Genomic DNA, 17,732 nt, shown 5'->3' on the forward strand with positions numbered 1-17,732 from the left:
TTGGGCGTCTATTAACTTTTCAAAATTGTCTTTTCTCATCTAGCAACTGGAAACAGACACAGGATCTGACACCCTTGATCTGTTTTTATCATTATCTTCTGCTGCCAGCCACCCCATTCTCACTGCAAACTAGTAATCTTTGGGGCCAGATCAGTAGTACAGCAGAGGTGTTGGCTTTATAGGCAGCCAATCCAGGTTTGATCCCGGATCCCCATAGGGTCCCCAAGAATCACCAGGACCAATTCCTGAGTTCAGAGCCAGGAGTAATCCCTGAATGCTGCTGGGTATAGCCCAACAAATAATAATAAAAAAATAATAAAGGCATTTGCCTTGCACGAGTCCAATCCGGTTTCAATCCCTGGCTCAAGTCCCCCAAACACTCCTAGAAGTGATTCCTGACCACATGGTATAACCCTCAAAACAAACAGAATTTAAAAAAAAAAAAAAAAAAAAAATTGGTGGGGCCCTAGTGGTAGCACAGCAGTAGGGCTTTTGCATTGCATGCGGCTGACCCAGGCCGGACTTATGTTCCATCTCCAGCATCCCAGATGGTCCCCGAGCCCGCCAGGAGCAATTTCTGAGCATAGAGCCAGAAATAACCCTCTGAGTATGGCCCCAAAATACCCAAAAAAAAAAAATTTTTTTTTTTTTTTTGGTTTTTGGGCCACACCCAGTAATGCTGAGGGCAATGCACTCAGAAGTCGCTCCTGGCTTGGGGGACCATATGGGACACCGGGGGATCGAACCGAGGTCTGTCCTAGGCTAGCGCTGGCAAGGCAGAGACACCTTACCTCTAGCACCACCACGCCAGCCCCCCAAAATAATTTTTAACAAAAGGATCATACTAAATGGAAAGCTGTTGATTTTGCTACTTTAGAATAACAGTATCAAAAAATAATAAATAAAAAAAAGAATAACAGTATCAGAGCATTTCTGATCAACACCTCCACAGTTCAGGTTAGTGCCTCAACTTGACTAAATTAGACTCACCTGTGCTGCTTGTCAAATCTCCAAGCAGGAGGCTGAGAAGTAGACCAGCCAAACGCCAGTTAAGCATTTACCTTGGATATGGCTGACACAGGATCCATGGCAAGAACACAGGGACTCCCAAGCACCATCAGGAGTGAACTCTGAGCAATGCTGGGTGTTCTTCCTCCCCACCCCCAAAAACGACAACTAGATCCTACTCTTTCAGTGGACCAGAAACAACCTTGAGAAAACCTGGCTGCACCTTTAAATTTTGTACCAGGGGCCAGAGTGATAGCACAGTGGAGGGCGTTTGCCTTGCACGTGGCTGACACGGGACGAACACGAGTTCAATTCCCGGCATCCCACATGGTCTCCTGAGCCAGGCAGGAGCAATTTCTGCGTGCAGAGAAAGGAGTAATTCCTGAGCTCCGCCACGAATGACCCAAACCCCCTCACACCCCCCAAAAAATAAAAATGTTGTACCAGATTCTGGTGTGTTTCACACTCTTATAAAACCAGCATTCTAAGCCACAAGAAAAAAAGCCAAACATGAGAACCTGTTGAGCCACTGAAAGTATCTGTCATGTGTAACAAAAACTACTTTAAAATGACATTTTAATGGTTTATTTTGAAGGTTATTTTAGAAAACAAAGTTAAAGACAATCTGAGAGAAAATTGCACAGGATACAGCCATTAAATAAGTAGGATGATTAAAATCGAGAAAAAGGGAGGTATGTTTTCTTCTGCAACTCCAGGAATGAGTTCTGTTGTGTCCTGAAGATTCTTATACTGCAAAAAAAAAGGGGTTATGTGTGTACTGGTGGTGGTGGGGAGATTCGTGGCAATTAGAGCTGCCTCTTAGTCATGTAAATCTAAGTAGAAATCAGATATTTCTGTTCTTCCCAATAAGTCAATTTCGATCTTCAAACTGTGCCTTGTTTTTTAAAAGGTATGATGCTAGAAATTCAATGGGATTTGGTGGTCTGAAAAGGAAAAGAAATCCAAGTTTTAGAAATGTGCTTCCGAGATGTGTTTGTTCCTTGTCAACACACCTTTTAATTTCTGATCTACAATCAAAGGCCATTTGCATAATATAATGAAGGAGGTAGGCAAGCAAGTAAGCCGAAAACATAGCTTAAAAGAGACAAAGAAAAAAAAATGGGGGGCTGGTGCGATAGCACAGCGGTAGTTTGCCTTGCATCTTGCCAACACGGGACGGATCCGGGTTCAATCACTAGCATCCCATGTGGTCCCCTCAGCCTGCCAGGAGCAATTTCTGAGTGCAGAGTCAGGAGTAACCCCTGAGTGCTGAAGGGTGTGGCCCAATCCCCCAAAAAAGAGAGACAAGAAATTGAGGGGTCACGCCCAGCACTGTTCAGGGATTACTCCTGACTCTGAGCTCAGGAATCATTCCTGGTGGTGCTCAGAGGACCATAGGGGATGCTGAGGATTGAACCCAGGTGGGCCGTGTAAAAAGCAAAAACCCTGCTGTGCTTTCGCTCCAGGCCAAAAGACAAAATTTTGGGGTTGGATAGAATTGGCTACAGGGCCAGAGAGAGTGAGTATACAAGATAAGACCCGGGCCTTGCACACAGCCAATCTCAGGTAGAGTACCCTCCCCCCCATGGGGTACAATTATTTACCCTTACACCACTAGGGGACTCATACTCCTGAGCACAGAGCAGAAGCCTCTAAGTACAGCCGGGTTTGGGGTTCAAAGCCCAAATAAAATGAATCTGGTTCAGGACCTGGAGCAGTGGCACAAAAAGTAGGGCACTTGCCTTGCATGCCCTAACCTAGGATGGACTGTGGTTCAATTCCCCAGTGTCCCGTATGGTCCCCAAGCCAGGAGCAATTTCAGAGTGCATAGCCAGGAGTCACCAGGTGCGGCCCAAAAAAAGGCCAAAAAACAAACAAAAAAAAAAAAAAACCTGGTTCTAAGCTTAATTCTATAACCTAAGTTTTCAAAAAGTAACAGCAATGGGATAATGATGATGATGAAGATGATGATGGCAGCAGTCTCCAGTTTCGTGATTTGAGTGCAGGTGACGCGGTCATGTGTGGTGTCTGAAAAAGCTGCATGCCTATGATATGTGATTGCCTGCCCATGGACTATTCTTCAGTAAGAACATGAACAAAATAGGAAGATGCTCAAACACAGTCGGAGTGGGAAGAATTCCCCCAAAAGACTAATCCAAAAAAAGTAGGAACACACTCGCACACGTTCTGCGACATTTATTAAATCACTGTTATTTTTCAGCCAATATTTTAATAGTTCGAAAGTTGCCACACGTAGTTAGCTCGAAAAGAGACACTTAAAGATAGCACAGTGGGCTCTTGCCTTGCATACTGCCAACCCAGGTTTGTACCCCCACCCCCAATCCCATATGGTCCCTTGAGCCCCACCAGGAGTGATTCTTGAGCCAAGAACCAGAAGTCCTGAGCAGCATGGATGTGACCCAAAATCCAAAAAATAATTTTAAAAAGCAGGCTTTTGGGGGCCGGAGAGGTAGCATGGAGGTAGGGCGTTTGCCTTGCATGCAGAAGGACAGTAGTTCAAAATCCCGGCCTCCCATAGGGTCCTCCAAGCCTGCCAGGAGCGCTGCCGGATATGATCCAAAAACCAAATAAATAAATAAATAAATTTTTAAAAAGCAGGCTACTGGGGTCTGGTGCAATAGCACAATGGGTAGGGCACTTGCCTTATGCGAAGTAGGGCATTTGCCTTGCATGCAACCAACCCAAGTTCAATTCCTGGCATCACATATGGTCCCCTGAGGAGTGATTCCTGAGTGCAGAGCCAAAAGTAACCCTGAGCATTGCCATGTGTAGCCAAAAAAATAAAAATATAGTTTAACTTGGGCCAGAGGGCCAGAGAGATAGCACAGCGGTGGGGCATTTGCCTTGCACACAGCCGATCCAAGATGAATGAACAGTGGTTCGAATTCCAGCATCCTATATGGTGCCTGCCAGGAGCAATTTCTGAGCACAGAGCCATGAGCAACCCCTGAGCACCGCAAGGTGTGATCCAAAAAATAAAATAAGTTAAAATTAAAAGATGCAGGGGCTGGAGAGATAGCACAGTGGTAGGGCGTTTGCCTTGTACACGGTCAACCCAGGATGGATCCTGGTTCGAATCCCGGCATCCCATATGGTCCCCCAAGCCTGCTAGGGGCAATTTCTAAATACAGAGCCAGGAGTAAACCCTGAGTGCCGCTGGGTGTAATCCCCCCCCCAAAAAAAGCGATAAAACATCCAACTACGTCTCCAACAGGACTCGTTCGGGGTATCTCTCATTTTGCTGGTTCTGCCTGTTACCCAATTGTAATGGGTTGTTACCCCATTTGTGAGGCACTTACCTTTCCTTGGCGAGCACAGCAAGTCCCTGTAATAAAATAGGGACAACAGTTTGGTCCAGGTAGGCGCGGGTTGGCAAGGACTGCAGGTCCACCTTCTGTTTTGATGATTTTTCTGCATTGACCTTCTCATTTTCTACTATCCTCTAAGAAATTAAAATAAGAGGAGGAGATAAATATTATAAAGACCTATACTGTTGGGCCAGAGAGACAGTATGAAGGTAGGGCGTTTGCCTGGTGTGCAGAAGGAAGGTGGTTCAAATCCCGGCATCCCATATGGTCCCCCAAGCCTGCCAGGAGCAATTTCTGAGCGTAGATCCAGGGGTAACCCCTGAGTGCTGCTGCTGGGTGTGACCCAAAAACTAAAAACCAAAAAAAAAAGACCTCCACTGGTGATAGTGCTAAACAAAAATGAACACAACAATGAACAACAATGAGGTAAGAAAAAGTCCAGTCTATCACTAGAGCTGGGACTGAATTGTCAATTGCTAGTAAAATAAACCCCAAAGTTAGACCACACAGGTTTCATCTAGCACCTTGTACATCGAGTAATTTTTTTTTTTTTTTTTTTTTTTTTGGTTTTTGGGCCACACCCGGTGACGCTCAGGGGTTACTCCTGGCTATGCGCTCAGAAGTCGCTCCTGGCTTGGGGGACCATATGGGACGCCGGGGGATCGAACCGCGGTCCGTCTCCTAGGCTAGCGCAGGTAAGGCTTACCTTACCTCCAGCGCCACCGCCCGGCCCCACATCGAGTAATTTTTACTGAAAAATTTTGTCTTCTGTCAGACAATCTACCGTTTTGTAAATTTAGAAATAAAAAATTGGCTGGAGCAAAATAGCACAGTGAGCAGTCTTGCTCACAGTCTGCAGGCCTTGTCTTGCTCACAGTCACGCAGTCGACCCAGGTTCTATTCCCGGCATCCCATATGGTCCCCTGAACCCACCAGGAGTGATTCCTGAGAGCAGAGTCAGAAGTAAACCCTGAGCACTGCATGGTGTGACTAGAATCAAACCAACAAACAAAAAAGCAACCAAAACTCCCACACTGGAGAGATACGACAGTGAGTAGGAAGCTTGCCTATACCCCCCAGTACTGGACTAGATCCCCAGCACCACGTAAGGTCCCCCGAACCCTGTCAGGAGTGATTCCTGAATGCAGAGCCTGGAGTAAGCCCTGAGGATTGCCTGGTAGGGTGCTAAAACCAAATCAAGAAACAGCTTAATTGTGTCCTTAAAAAAAAAAACTCAGGAATGTTTAAAGAAATACAAAAATAAGGGGCCGGAGAGAGAGAGCATGGAGGTAGTGTTTGCCTTGCATGCAGAAGGATAGTGGTTCGAATCCCAGCGTCCCAAATGGTCCCCATGCCTGCCAGGGGCAATTTCTGAACACAGAGCCAGGAGGAACTCCTGAGTGCTGCAGGGTGTGACCCAAAAACAAAACAAAACAAAAAGAAATACAAAAATCACCAGAACCCAATAGAATACAATTCACAACATCCAATTTCTAGCTGAATCTTACCAAGCAGAAGAAGGTCCAGGAAAATAAATGTTCCAAATGAGTTAAAAATTCAACCCACATGGGGCCGGAGAGATAGCATGGAGGTAAGGTGTTTGCCTTGCATGCAGAAAATCGGTGGTTCGAATCCCGGCATCCCATAAGGTCCCCCAAGCCTGCCAGGAGCGATTCTGAGCGTAGAGCCAGGAGGAACCCCTGAGCGCTGCCGGATGTGACCAAAAACCAAAAAAAAAAAAAAAATTCAACCCACAAAAAGACCCAGAAATGATACAGATTACAGGAATAGAAAAATGGCATAAAGTCAGGTATTATGTTAAGGTACATTTGCTCAAGAGGAACACACGCATTAAATTAAGCAGGGGCCAGAGAGACAGCATGGAGGTAAGTCGTTTGCCTTTCATGCAGAAGGACGGTGATTGGAATCCCGGCATCCCATATGGTCCCCTGAGCCTAGAGCCAGGAGTAGCCCCTGAGCGCTGCCAGGTGTGACCCAAAAACCAAAAAAAGAAAAGAGTAGCAGGGCTGGAGCCGGAGAGATAGCATGGAGATAAGGTGGTTGCCTTGCATGCAGAAGGACGGTGGGACAGTGGTTCGAATCCGGGCATCCCATATGGTCCCCTGATCCTGCCAGGAGCGATTTCTGAGCGCAGAGCCAGGAGTAACCCCTGAACACTGCCAGGTGTGACCCAAAAACAAAAACAAAACAACAACAAGAACAAAAAGTAGCAGGGCGGGAGTGATAGAACAGCGGTGAGGTGTTTGCAGCCAACCTGGGAAGGACTCAGGTTCAATCCCCAGCATCCCATATGGTACCACCCTGCCAGGAGCAATTTCTGACCATAGAAGCAGAAGTAACCCCTGGCCACTGGGTGTGGCCAAAACAATAACAACAAATAAAATCTTATAATCAGGACCGGAGAGATAGCATGGAGGTAGGGCATTTGCCTTGCATGCAGAAGGAAGGTGGTTCAATTCCAGGCACCCCATTTAGTCCCCCAAGCCTGCCAGGGGGTGATTTCTGAGCGTAGGAGTAACTAGGAGTAACCCCTGAGCGCTGCCGGGTGTGACCCAAAAACAAAAAACAAAAAAAACCTTATAATCAAATGTTAAATCTAGGAGCAATTATTACAGCAGGTAGGGCGCTTGCTTTGCAATCCTTAATATTCTATGGTCCCCTGAGCCTGCCAGGAGTGATTCCTGAGTGCAAAGCCAGGGTGTGCCCCCAAAACAACCACAACAAAATCTCAGATACCAAGAGAATGATGGCTTCTAAAGGAGCAAAAGCAGGAAGAAAAATTATGGTCACAAACAGCATCCAGCACAAGAGAAGAGCAGTTGAATCCCCAGAAGGAAATGTCCTCAAAACAAAGGGCTTTTTTAGGACCTTCAGAAGCTCCAAGGTCTCCTGGGCAAGTCAAGTACTCCCCCACTGAGCCACTAGCCAGGCCCCATTGAGAACATGAGCTGCTTTCCTGTTCCCCACTCCAAAACCAGCTCCACAGGCGTTTAGTAAACACAGCTCTTCAGAAAAGAGCTAACACCAAATGGAAATGGGACCAGCACCCAGGCAAATGAAGAGCCCAAATTATAGTGGATGCTCAGGGATCACTCCTGGAGGGAACATAATTCACTTAGAAAATAAAATAAGGGGCCGGGCGGTGGCGCCAAAGGTAAGGTGCCTGCCTTGCCTGCACTAGCCTTGGACGGACCGCGGTTCGATCCCCCGGTGTCCCATATGGTCCCCCAAGCCAGGAGCAACTTCTGAGTGCATAGCCAGGAGTAACCCCTGAGCGTTACCGGGTGTGGCCCAAAAAACAAAAGAAAAAAGAAAATAAAATAAGATAGACACCAGAGAGATAGTACAACAGTAGGGTGTTTGCCTTGCACACAGTCAACCCAGGACAGACCTGGGTTTGATTCCTAACATCTCATATGGTCCTGGAGTCTGCCAGGAGCAATTTTTTCAGGACAGAGCCAGGAGTAACCCTGAGCACCTTCAGGTATGGCCCAAAAACCAAAATAATAATAATAATAATAATCCTGAGCACCTTCAGGTATGGCCCAAAAACCAAAATAATAATAATAATAATAATGATGATGAAGAAGAAGAAGAAGAAGAAGAAGAAGAAGAAGAAGAAGAAGAAGAAGAAGAAGAAGAAGAAGAAGAAGAAGAAGAAGAAGAAGAAGAAGAAGAAGAAGAAGAAGAAGAAGAAGAAGAAAATAAATGGGGCAGGGAGAGATAGTACATAGGATAGGGTGCTTGTTATGCACCCTGACATCCCATATGGTCCCTGGAACAGTACTTCGAACACAGTAACCCATGAGCACTGTTCAGTGTGGCCCAAAAACCAAAACCAAGGGGCTGGAGCAATAGCACAGCGGTAGGGTGTTTGCCTTGCACGCGGCTGACCCAGGACAGACCCGGGTTTGATCCCGGCATCCCATATGTCCCCCGAGCCTGCCAGGAGCAATTTCTGAACACAGAGCCAGAAGTACCCTTGAGAGCTGCAGGATGTGGCCCTAAAACCAAAAAAACCCACATACACACACAAAGGGGGGGGGGCCTAGAGCCCTGAGCAATAAATAGCACAGAGGGTAGAGTATTTGCCTTGCACATGGCAGGGTTCAATTCCTGGCATCCCATATAATCCTGAGCCTGTCAGGATTAATTTCTGAGTGCTGAGCCAGGCCCAGAGTGCTACAGGTGTGGCCCTAAAACAAACCAAAAACCAAAAAGTCAATTACAAAATTACAATGTAGGGGGTCCAAGCTATAATATAGAGTAGAACACTTGCTTAGCATGCAGCCCATCTGGGTTCCATGACCAATACCCCATATGGTCCCTCCAGAAGTGATCAGGAGTGATCCCTGAGCTCAGAACCAGGAGTAATCACTGAGCACCACCTAGTGTGTGCTCAAAACAAAATATCAACAACATGGACCCATAGTGATAGCACAGTGGTAGGGTGTTTGCCTTGCATGAGGCCAACCCTGGACAGACCCCAGTTTGATTCTCAGCATCACATAATCTCTCCGTGCCTGCCAGGAGCGGAGTGATTTCTGAGTACAGAGCCAGGAGTAACTCCTGATCGCCACCGGGTGTGGCCCAAAAACAAAACAAACAAAAAAAAAATGTGAGTTTCTTAATTTTAAGAAAAAGTATTACCAAAGCAGTACCCCAACATGTGCACTCACTGCTACCACACAAAAACAGTGCACATTGAATATCCATTACTCAAGTATGCTAGTATTCTTAGTTTTCGGCAACTGGGCCTCTTGACTCAAAACTAGTTTTGTTTGATTTTGGGGCGGGGGAGGTCACACACCCGGTGATGCTCAGGGGTCACTCCTGGCATTGCTATGGCAACTATATGGATGCCAAAGGTTGAACACCACCACCAACGGGTTAGCCTAACCAACAGGGAGAAGAAGAAAAAAAAGCCTTAGCCACTGAAATATCTCTCCAGCCCTTCAATATTACAAAGTTTCAGTATTTTGGAAACATGAATGAAACAGGATGCCTGTCCTTGGATGCTATTAGATTCACCAGGCCAAAAAAAGCTTTCCCTTGTGCAAAGTAACCCTAGTTTAAAAAGGGGGGGGGCACTCCTAGTTCAACTCCCCCAGCTCTTAAAAATTACAACCTTCAGCTCTTAAAAGAATAAAGGGGGGGGGGGCGGAGAGATAGCATGGAGGTTGGGCATTTGCCTGGCATGCAGAAGGATGGTAGTTCGAATCCTGGCATCCCCTATGGTCCCACATGCCTGCCAGGAGCGATCTAGCCCAGAGCCAGGAGAAGTAGTAGCCTCTAAGCACTGCCTGGTGTGTGTGACCCCCCCAAAAAATAAATACATAAATACATAAAAATAAAGGGGTGAGGAGGGGAGAGAAATGCACAAAATGATCATTTCCAGGCCAGATTTACCTCCACGTTGTCCGTGAGCCCGTACTCGGCGTGGGGATTCTCGGCCACCTAGAAGACAAAGCATGACACACCGCACAGCGTCTTGGGGGGCGCCCCGACACCCCACAATCCTGGGATGGGTTTGGGGGGGCCCCAGGTACCTGCGTCTGTCCCTCCAGCACCTGCTCAGGCTCCATGGTGCAAGCTGGCAAGGTCTCAAGGGCCCGGGAAAGCAGCCTGGGGTGCAAGTGGGAGAGAACCCAGGAGTTAGGGGGGGTCGAGGCCCGGAGGAGCACCCCAAAACTGGAGCCAGGCCCAGCCAGGCCTGCACCCCACCTGAGCCCTGGAGCAACCCCCAGGACCGCAGAGGCACAAGACGACGGACAGCGAGCTCCCACGGCGGTCCCCTAGAGATGGCGCGGAGGCCGGGCCTCGGGGGAAGGGGAAGAGGGAGCTGCTGCTTACCCGCGCCCCGAACTTGCGACTTTCGGGTCCCCGCGCCACCAACTTGCAGCACAGACCGCTGCCGCCGTAAGTGACGACGGCGGTGGCGCGCGCGCACGACGTGCCAGGCGCCTGCGCAGAAGTGCACCGTGAGTGCCGTAAGTGACGGCGGTACGCGTGCGACGTGCTTGGCGCCTGCGCACAAGTGTCCAGTGGAGGGAGGGCCTGGCGGAAGGTGCGGCGCCAGGACCTAGAGCGGCCACAGTTGCGGCTTGCGGCAGCCGATGCCACGCCCCCCCCGTGCTCGGCGATCGACTGGGAAAACCTGCCTGGCCCAGACCTGACTAGCCTGAGACCGAGCGGATCGTTCCTGTGTTTCAGGGCTGGACGCGCGTGCGCATGCGCAGGCAGGCAGAGACCAGACAGACAGACAGACAGACAGACAGACATGCTGGAATACTTTTCTTTCTAGAACCCAAACCCCTCCCCCCAAACTCAAACCCACTTCAATGTAGCAGAAAGGGTCGGAGCTATATATTATAGCACAGCGTGAGGCCAACACAGGATGGACCCCAGTTCGAATCCTAGCATCCCATATGGTCCCCCCTCAGCCTGCCAGGAGCGATTTCTGAGCACAGAGCCAGGAATAACCTCTGAGCGCCACTGAGTGTGACCCTCAAAGAAAACAAGAAAATGTTGGACATGGTCACTGGACAAGAACTGGGTGTTGGGAGGGGGTAAAGTGATGTGCATGATACCCCTTCAGGAACATTGTTGTAAAGCAGTGTCTAAAAGGAAAAACGGAGAGAGAGTGGAGAGAGGAGGGGGAGAGAGAAAGCAGGGAGGGTGTCTGCCTTATATTTGACTATGGTTTGAGTTTCAAGTTCCACCAATCATTAATCAGAAGTGATTCTGGACGGGTAATAGAGATAGGACAGTGGGTAGAGCACTTGCCTTGCATGCAGCTGACCAGAGTTTAATCCACAGCATCCCATATGATCCCCTAAACCCTCCCAGAAGTAGTCTCTGAATGCAGAGCCTAAGAGTATCACAGGATATAGCCTGCAACAGAATAAATAAATAAATAAATTCTGAGGCCAGGACTATAGCAAAGAAAGGAGGGCATTTGCCTTGCACACAGTCAGCCCAGGTTCAATCCCCTGTATCCCATATGGTTCCCCAGCACTGCAAGGAATGATACCTAAGAACAGAGCCGAGAGTAACCCTGAGCACTGCCAGATGTGGCCCAAACTCCCCATCTGCCCCCCCCCAAAAAAAAGTAATCCCTGAGCTTTTAGAGCCAAGAGCAGCCTCAAAGCATGGCCAGTTATGGCCCAAATTCCCCGACACCACCCTCCCATAGAAATCAGGACAGGGGGCAGACTGTTCTAGTACTGGTTTATGTTGGGATAGTCAGTGGAAATTTTTTCTCTTTGTTTTCATATTGATAGTATTGTGTGCATATATTCTATATATCCATAATATCCATCTTGTATTGGGACCTTGATAGTGCCCTACAAAGCTCATTTCTTTTTTTTTTTTTTTTTTTTTTTTTTAGTTTTTGGGCCACACCCGGCAGTGCTCAGGGGTACTCCTGGCTGTCTGCTCAGAAATAGCTCCTGGCAGGCACGGGGGACCATATGGGACACCGGGATTCGAACCAACCACCCTTGGTCCTGGATCGGCTGCTTGCAAGGCAAACGCCGCTGTGCCATCTCTCCGGGCCCACAAAGCTCATTTCTAATATTTTACTGCCTCAGTCTCAACCCTTACTTCCCCCCATCCTCCCATGTAGGTGCAGCTAATGACTTGAAGCTCACCACATAGAGTGATAAGTGCAGTTAGAGAAATAACTACACTGAAAACTATCATAACAATGTGAATGAATGAGGGAAAAAGAAAGCCTGTCTCAAGTACATGTATGGGTGGGGTGGGGAGTAGGTAGATCTGGGAAATTGGTGGTGGGAATCCTGCACTGGTGAAGGGGGGGTGTTCTTTACATGACTGTAATCATACAACTACAATTATATTTGTAATCACGGTGTTTAAATAAAGATAATTAAAAAAAAAAGAAATCAGGACAGGGCTGGAGTGATAACACAGTGGGGAGGTCATTTGCATTGCACACAGACAACCCAGAAAACATCCCAGGCATCCCATATGGTCTTTCAACCCTGAGCACTTCTGAGTGTGGCTCAAAACCAAAACCAAAACCAAGTAAAACAAAACCAAAAGAAGCCCAGATAACTCCTTTTCTGCCTCCCACAATTCCACTTGTCCTAACCATTCATTCTCCTTACTCAGCTTTCCCTGTGTGCTGGAGTAAGCAAAGCTAACAGCCATAAATAGAAAGGTAATACTATCCCCATGTCCCCCAGTACTTTGTTCCCAGCCTGGCTGGCATGTGCCTCCTGCTCCTCTGAACTGCTATTCTAGGACACGCACAGAAAAGTCTTTATTAGCAGATGGAGCTGACACCGCCACAACATCCAACCTCAGAAAGCGGGTTGAGCAAGCTGGGCAACAATCGAGAGGCTGACACCGACTGCTGTGTCCAAACCATGAGCTCACTCACTCTCACCCCCGCTAGTGACAAGTCTCTGCCCAGTGGAGAATCTCAAACTGGTATCGGTTGGGTTGGGTTTGTTGTTTGTTGTTTCTGAATCGCAAGCAATAGATTTCACATGCAAAATCAGAATTCTGGGAGGCTGGAGGGCTAGCACACTGGGGAAGGCATTTATTTGTCTTGCATGCATTTGACCTGGAACCTACTCGGGTTCCATCTTCAGCATCCCATATAGTCCCCCGAGCCTGCCAGGAGCAATTTCCGAGTAAACCCTGAGCACTGCTGGGTGTGACCTAAACCCCTCCAAAAATAAAAATAATCAAGGGGGAGATAGTGTGGCTTTAACATGGGGGAAATAATTGTTCACAATTATGTTTTTACACACTGACAGAAGAATAATCTCCTAATTGTTATTCTGTTATTTCCATACCTCATTTCCAACAATGTTTTCTTTGGTTGATTTGTGTGTGTGTGCCAGGGAACTAACCCCACATCTAAAGCATGTAAGACATGGACCTTGGGGTCAGAGAGATAGCACAGCGGCATTTGCCTTGCATGCAGCCGACCCAGTACCTAAGGTGATTGGTTCAAATCAATAGCCTGCCAGGAGCTATTTCTGAGCAGATAGCCAGGAGTAACCCCTGAGCACTGCCAGGTGTGGCCCAAAAACCAAAAACCAAAAAAAAAGACACATACCTTGATGGCACCAGAAAAATAGCACAGCGGGGAGGGCGCTTGTCTTGCATGTGGCCAACCCAGGTTCAATCCCCAGCATCCCTTATGGTCCCCTGCACCTACCAGGAGTGATTCCTGAGTGCAGTGTTAGGAGTAACCCCTGAGCACCACCAGGAGTGGCCCCCCAAAAAAATCAAAAAAAGGAGGAAAAAACAAAAGGACATGTACTTTTGATATGGAGACACTTTTGAAGCCTTCAAACTCTATTTTAGTTGTTTTTTTTATTTTTCAGTGCCAAATATTGAAACTAAGAGCCTCACACATTTGTTCTATAGCTGAATTCCTGATTTCAACCAGTTATGTATACATGTATGTATGTATGTATGTATGTGTTGTTTGGGGGCCACACCCAGCAATGTTCAGGACTTACTCCTCCTGTCTCTATGCTTTGGAGTCACTCCTGGTGGAGTTGGTGAGCCATATGGGGAGCAGAGGATAGAAACAGGGTCGTTTATGTGCAAGGCACGCACCTGCTGGACTACAGCTATGGTTTCATAAGCCTGGTTTTAGTTTTTCTTCTCTTCTCAGTCCCTTGCCTATTTTCCATTCTTATTTTTGTCTTCCTTTTTATTTTTATTTTTAAATTTTGGGGCCACACCCAGTTGTTCTCAGACATTTTCCTGGCACTATTCCCCAAGACCATTCAACCCGTGCATTACCAGGCTGGCCAAGTGCAAGCCAGAATCCTACTTTCAGTACTATCCCTCTGGCACCTTTTTCTGTCTTTTTCAAAATCAGTTACTCTTCTATGGCTCCAGTCTGCCAGTTACAATTTTGTTTCTTGTTTTAGGGACTTATTCAGCTGTGCTCAGGAATCACTTCTTCTTTTTTTTTTTTTTTTTTTGTTTTTGTTTTTGGGTCACACCCGGTGGTGCTCAGGGGTTACTCCTGGCTATCTGCTCAGAAATAGCTCCTGGCAGGCACGGGGGACCAATAGGGACACCGGGATTTGAACCAACCACCTTTGGTCCTGGATCGGCTGCTTGCAAGGCAAACGCCGCTGTGCTCTCTCCGGGCCCAGGAATCACTTCTGATAGGGTTCAGGAGACTATAGGACAGGGGTTTCAAACTCAATTTACCTGGGGGCCGCAGGAGGCAAAGTCGGGGTGATTCTTGAGTGCAAAGTCAGTAGTAAGCCTTGAACATTGGGGAGTGTGACCCAAACAACTAAAACAAAACAAAACAAAAAAAGATTCCTCTAGGGCAGGGCCACAACATGTACGGAGGGCCACAAACAGCCCGCGGGCCGCGAGTTTGAGACCCCTGCTATAGGAGGTGCAGGAAATCGAATCTGGGTCAGCTGTGAGTAAGGCAAGCACATTACCCGCTGAGCTATCTCTCCAAACCCTTTACATTAGGGATCCTCAAACTTTTTAAACAGGGAGCCAGTTCACTGTCCTTCAGACTGTTGGAGGGCCAGATTATAGTAAAAACAAAAATTATGAACAAATTTCTTTTTTTTTTTTTTTTTTGTTTTGTTTTTTGGGCCACACCCGGTAACGCTCAGGGGTTACTCCTGGCTATGTCCTCAGAAGTTGCTCCTGGCTTGGGGGACCATATGGGACACCGGGGGATCGAACCGCGGTCCGCCCAAGGCTAGCGCAGGCAAGGCAGGCACCTTACTTTAGCGCCACCGCCCGGCCCCCATGAACAAATTTCTATGCACACTGCATATATCTTATTTAGAAGTGAAGAAACAAAATGGGAATAAAAACAATATGTGGCCCACGGGCCGTAGTTTAAAGACCCCTGCTTTACATCCTTTATTTGCTGTTGTTTGGAGAACCATACTCAGCTGTGCTCAGGGATACTCCTGGCTCTGCACTCCTGAGCTCAGGGAATGATATGGAATGCTGGGAATTGAACTCTGATCAGCCATGTGCAAGGTAAGTACCTTACCCGCTGTACAATTCTGCTATGACCCTTACATCCTTTTTTTCTGTTTTGTTTTATTTTGTTTTGTTTGGGGGTCACACCCATCGAGTGCTCAGGAGTTACTCCTGGCTCTGTATTCAGAAACCACTCCTGGCAGGCTCAGGAGACCATCTGGGATGCCAGGGATCAAACCTGGGTTGGATGCATGCAAGGCAAATGCCCTACCCACTGTACAGTCAGTCTGGCCCTCCTACATCTTTTCTCTAAGTGAGAAAGGGCCCTACGTATTTATCAATGGCCCCTTCATCCAATAATAATCCCTCATCTCTCATGCTAAAAGGCATGGAGCATTCCTCAGAGAACAAGTAAGACTGACACAGCCAAGCAACACTTGGTGGTAAATTAAAACTTTGGTCAGTGAATTTAATGGATTAAACTGATAAAGTGACCCCGTGTCCTGGATTACTTAGCACAGAGCTCCGCTCCTCCTTTGTCCTGATGAAACTGGCCCAGATTCCACTGGAGATAAAGTTTTCTGTAATTTCTTGCCATCTGCACCCAGGGATGCTATTACAGGGCTTTAAACGACCAAGGCCAGGTTCTTCTTTCCCAATAGAGGAACAAAATAAGGGTCACAGCTAGGCAGTCATTTGGGGGCATTTGTTTCTATTTTTCTGGAGCCATACCTGGCTATTGGGTTAACTGGGTCCCAGCTTCCACTTCTCCTGGCAGTGCTCAGAGGTTACTCCAGGCTCAGTGTTAGGCTGGGAGGGGTTGTTCCTGGCAGTACTCTGGGGGCTCAATGAGGTGCTTGGGATCAAACCTGGGTCTGCAACATTCAAGGCAAAAGCCCTACCTGCTGGACTACCTCTCTGTAACCACCCCACTCCAGTTTTCCTTTTTCTTTCTTTCTTTATTTTTTTTTTTGCGGGGAGGGCACACCCAGCAATGCTTAGGGATTCCTCCTGGCTATGCATTCAGGGGTCATTCCTGGTGGTGCTGGGGAGACCATATGGGATGCTAGGAATTGAACCTGTGTTGGCTGCATGCAAGGTAAACATACTACTCGCTGTACTAACGCTCTGGCCCCACTTCCCCAGTCTTCTCAATTTTATTTAATATTTAAATTTAATTTAAATTTATAAGTTGAATTTGAGTACAATATAACTAGTCTATGTAGTGGCTGGAGTGGGTAGGGTGTTTGCCTTGCACACAGTTGACCCAGGTTCAATTCCAGGCATCCCATATGGTTCCCTAAGCCTGCCAGGAGTCATTTCTGAGTACAGAGCCAGGCATAACCTGAGTGCCACTGGGTGTGCCTCAAGAACAAGCAAAAAATAAATAAAAACTTTTTTTGGGGGGGCCCGGAGAGATAGCACAGCAGCGTTTGCCTTGCAAGCAGCCAATCCAGGACCAAAGGTGGTTGGTTCGAATCCCGGTGTCCCATATGGTCCCCCGTGCCTGCCAGGAGCTATTTCTGAGCAGACAGCCAGGAGTAACCCTTGAGCACCGCCGGGTGTGGCCCAAAAACCAAAAAAAAAAAAAAAACTTTTGGGGGGAAGTCTAGACATTTACTACCTATCATAAACTAATGTGTAGGTGTGAGTAATTAATATTAATACCTTATTTTCTGGCGTATAAGACGACTTTTGAAATAAAAAAAAGTCAACCGAAAATCGGGGGTCGTCTTATACGTCGAGTATATCCCGAAAAATGTTTCAATATGCCGCTAAATGAAAATTGTCTGAATATTGCTACAAAACGAATTTTCCAACTTGATCCTGCACCAATCACTGCCAGGCTGCTCGGACCACTTCTCTAACTCAGCCAATCCAAGCAGGCTTTTTATGCATGCAAATTAGACAATGTTCTGGACCCGAATCTACACTGTCAAAAGCCTGCTCATATGGGCCAGAGTCAGAGAGGAAGTCTATTACAGTAGAACCTTTGAACCTTTGCTTGTTGTGATTGGCTCACTGTGGCACATACAGTTGCAGCACAGGAACGTTCTGTCTGATACAGCGAATATAGGCCTAAACCTATGTTTTAACTGCAAAATTAGAGGGTCGTGCTATACGCCCAGTCATCTTATATGCCGGCAAATACGGTATATTAATAATATTTAATATTATTATATAATAATATCTCTTAATATATTTTTTATAGCTTAACTATATAATATTAAAATGGTGCTTGGGGAATCCTATGGGATGCTGAAAATCAAACCGGGGTTTGCAGCATGCAAGGTAAGACTCTTATCTGCAGTACTATTGCTCTGGCTCCAGTAGCAGACTCTTAAGAGCTTAACGTTGCTTTTTGTTTCTGGGCTAAAATGGTAGTGTTCACACGTCAGTCCTGGCGCACTC

The 17,732-nt window shown here is 47.2% G+C and overlaps 1 protein-coding gene across 1 annotated transcript; it reads right to left on the reverse strand.

The window, feature by feature from the left end:
* Positions 1–1,577: 1,577 nt before the first annotated feature.
* DPY30 (dpy-30 histone methyltransferase complex regulatory subunit) lies at positions 1,578–10,322 on the reverse strand. The gene is made up of 5 exons (XM_049784226.1): positions 10,212–10,322; positions 9,908–9,983; positions 9,768–9,815; positions 4,329–4,471; positions 1,578–1,952 (listed from the first exon to the last, which is right to left on the reverse strand). Exons 2-5 carry the CDS (start codon positions 9,941–9,943, stop codon positions 1,880–1,882), a joined length of 300 nt encoding a protein of 99 aa, XP_049640183.1. The 5' UTR covers positions 9,944–9,983; positions 10,212–10,322; the 3' UTR covers positions 1,578–1,879.
* Positions 10,323–17,732: the final 7,410 nt, after the last annotated feature.

The sequence above is a fragment of the Suncus etruscus genome, chromosome 12 (assembly GCF_024139225.1).
Source record: "Suncus etruscus isolate mSunEtr1 chromosome 12, mSunEtr1.pri.cur, whole genome shotgun sequence".
Classification (NCBI taxonomy): Eukaryota; Metazoa; Chordata; class Mammalia; order Eulipotyphla; family Soricidae; genus Suncus; species Suncus etruscus.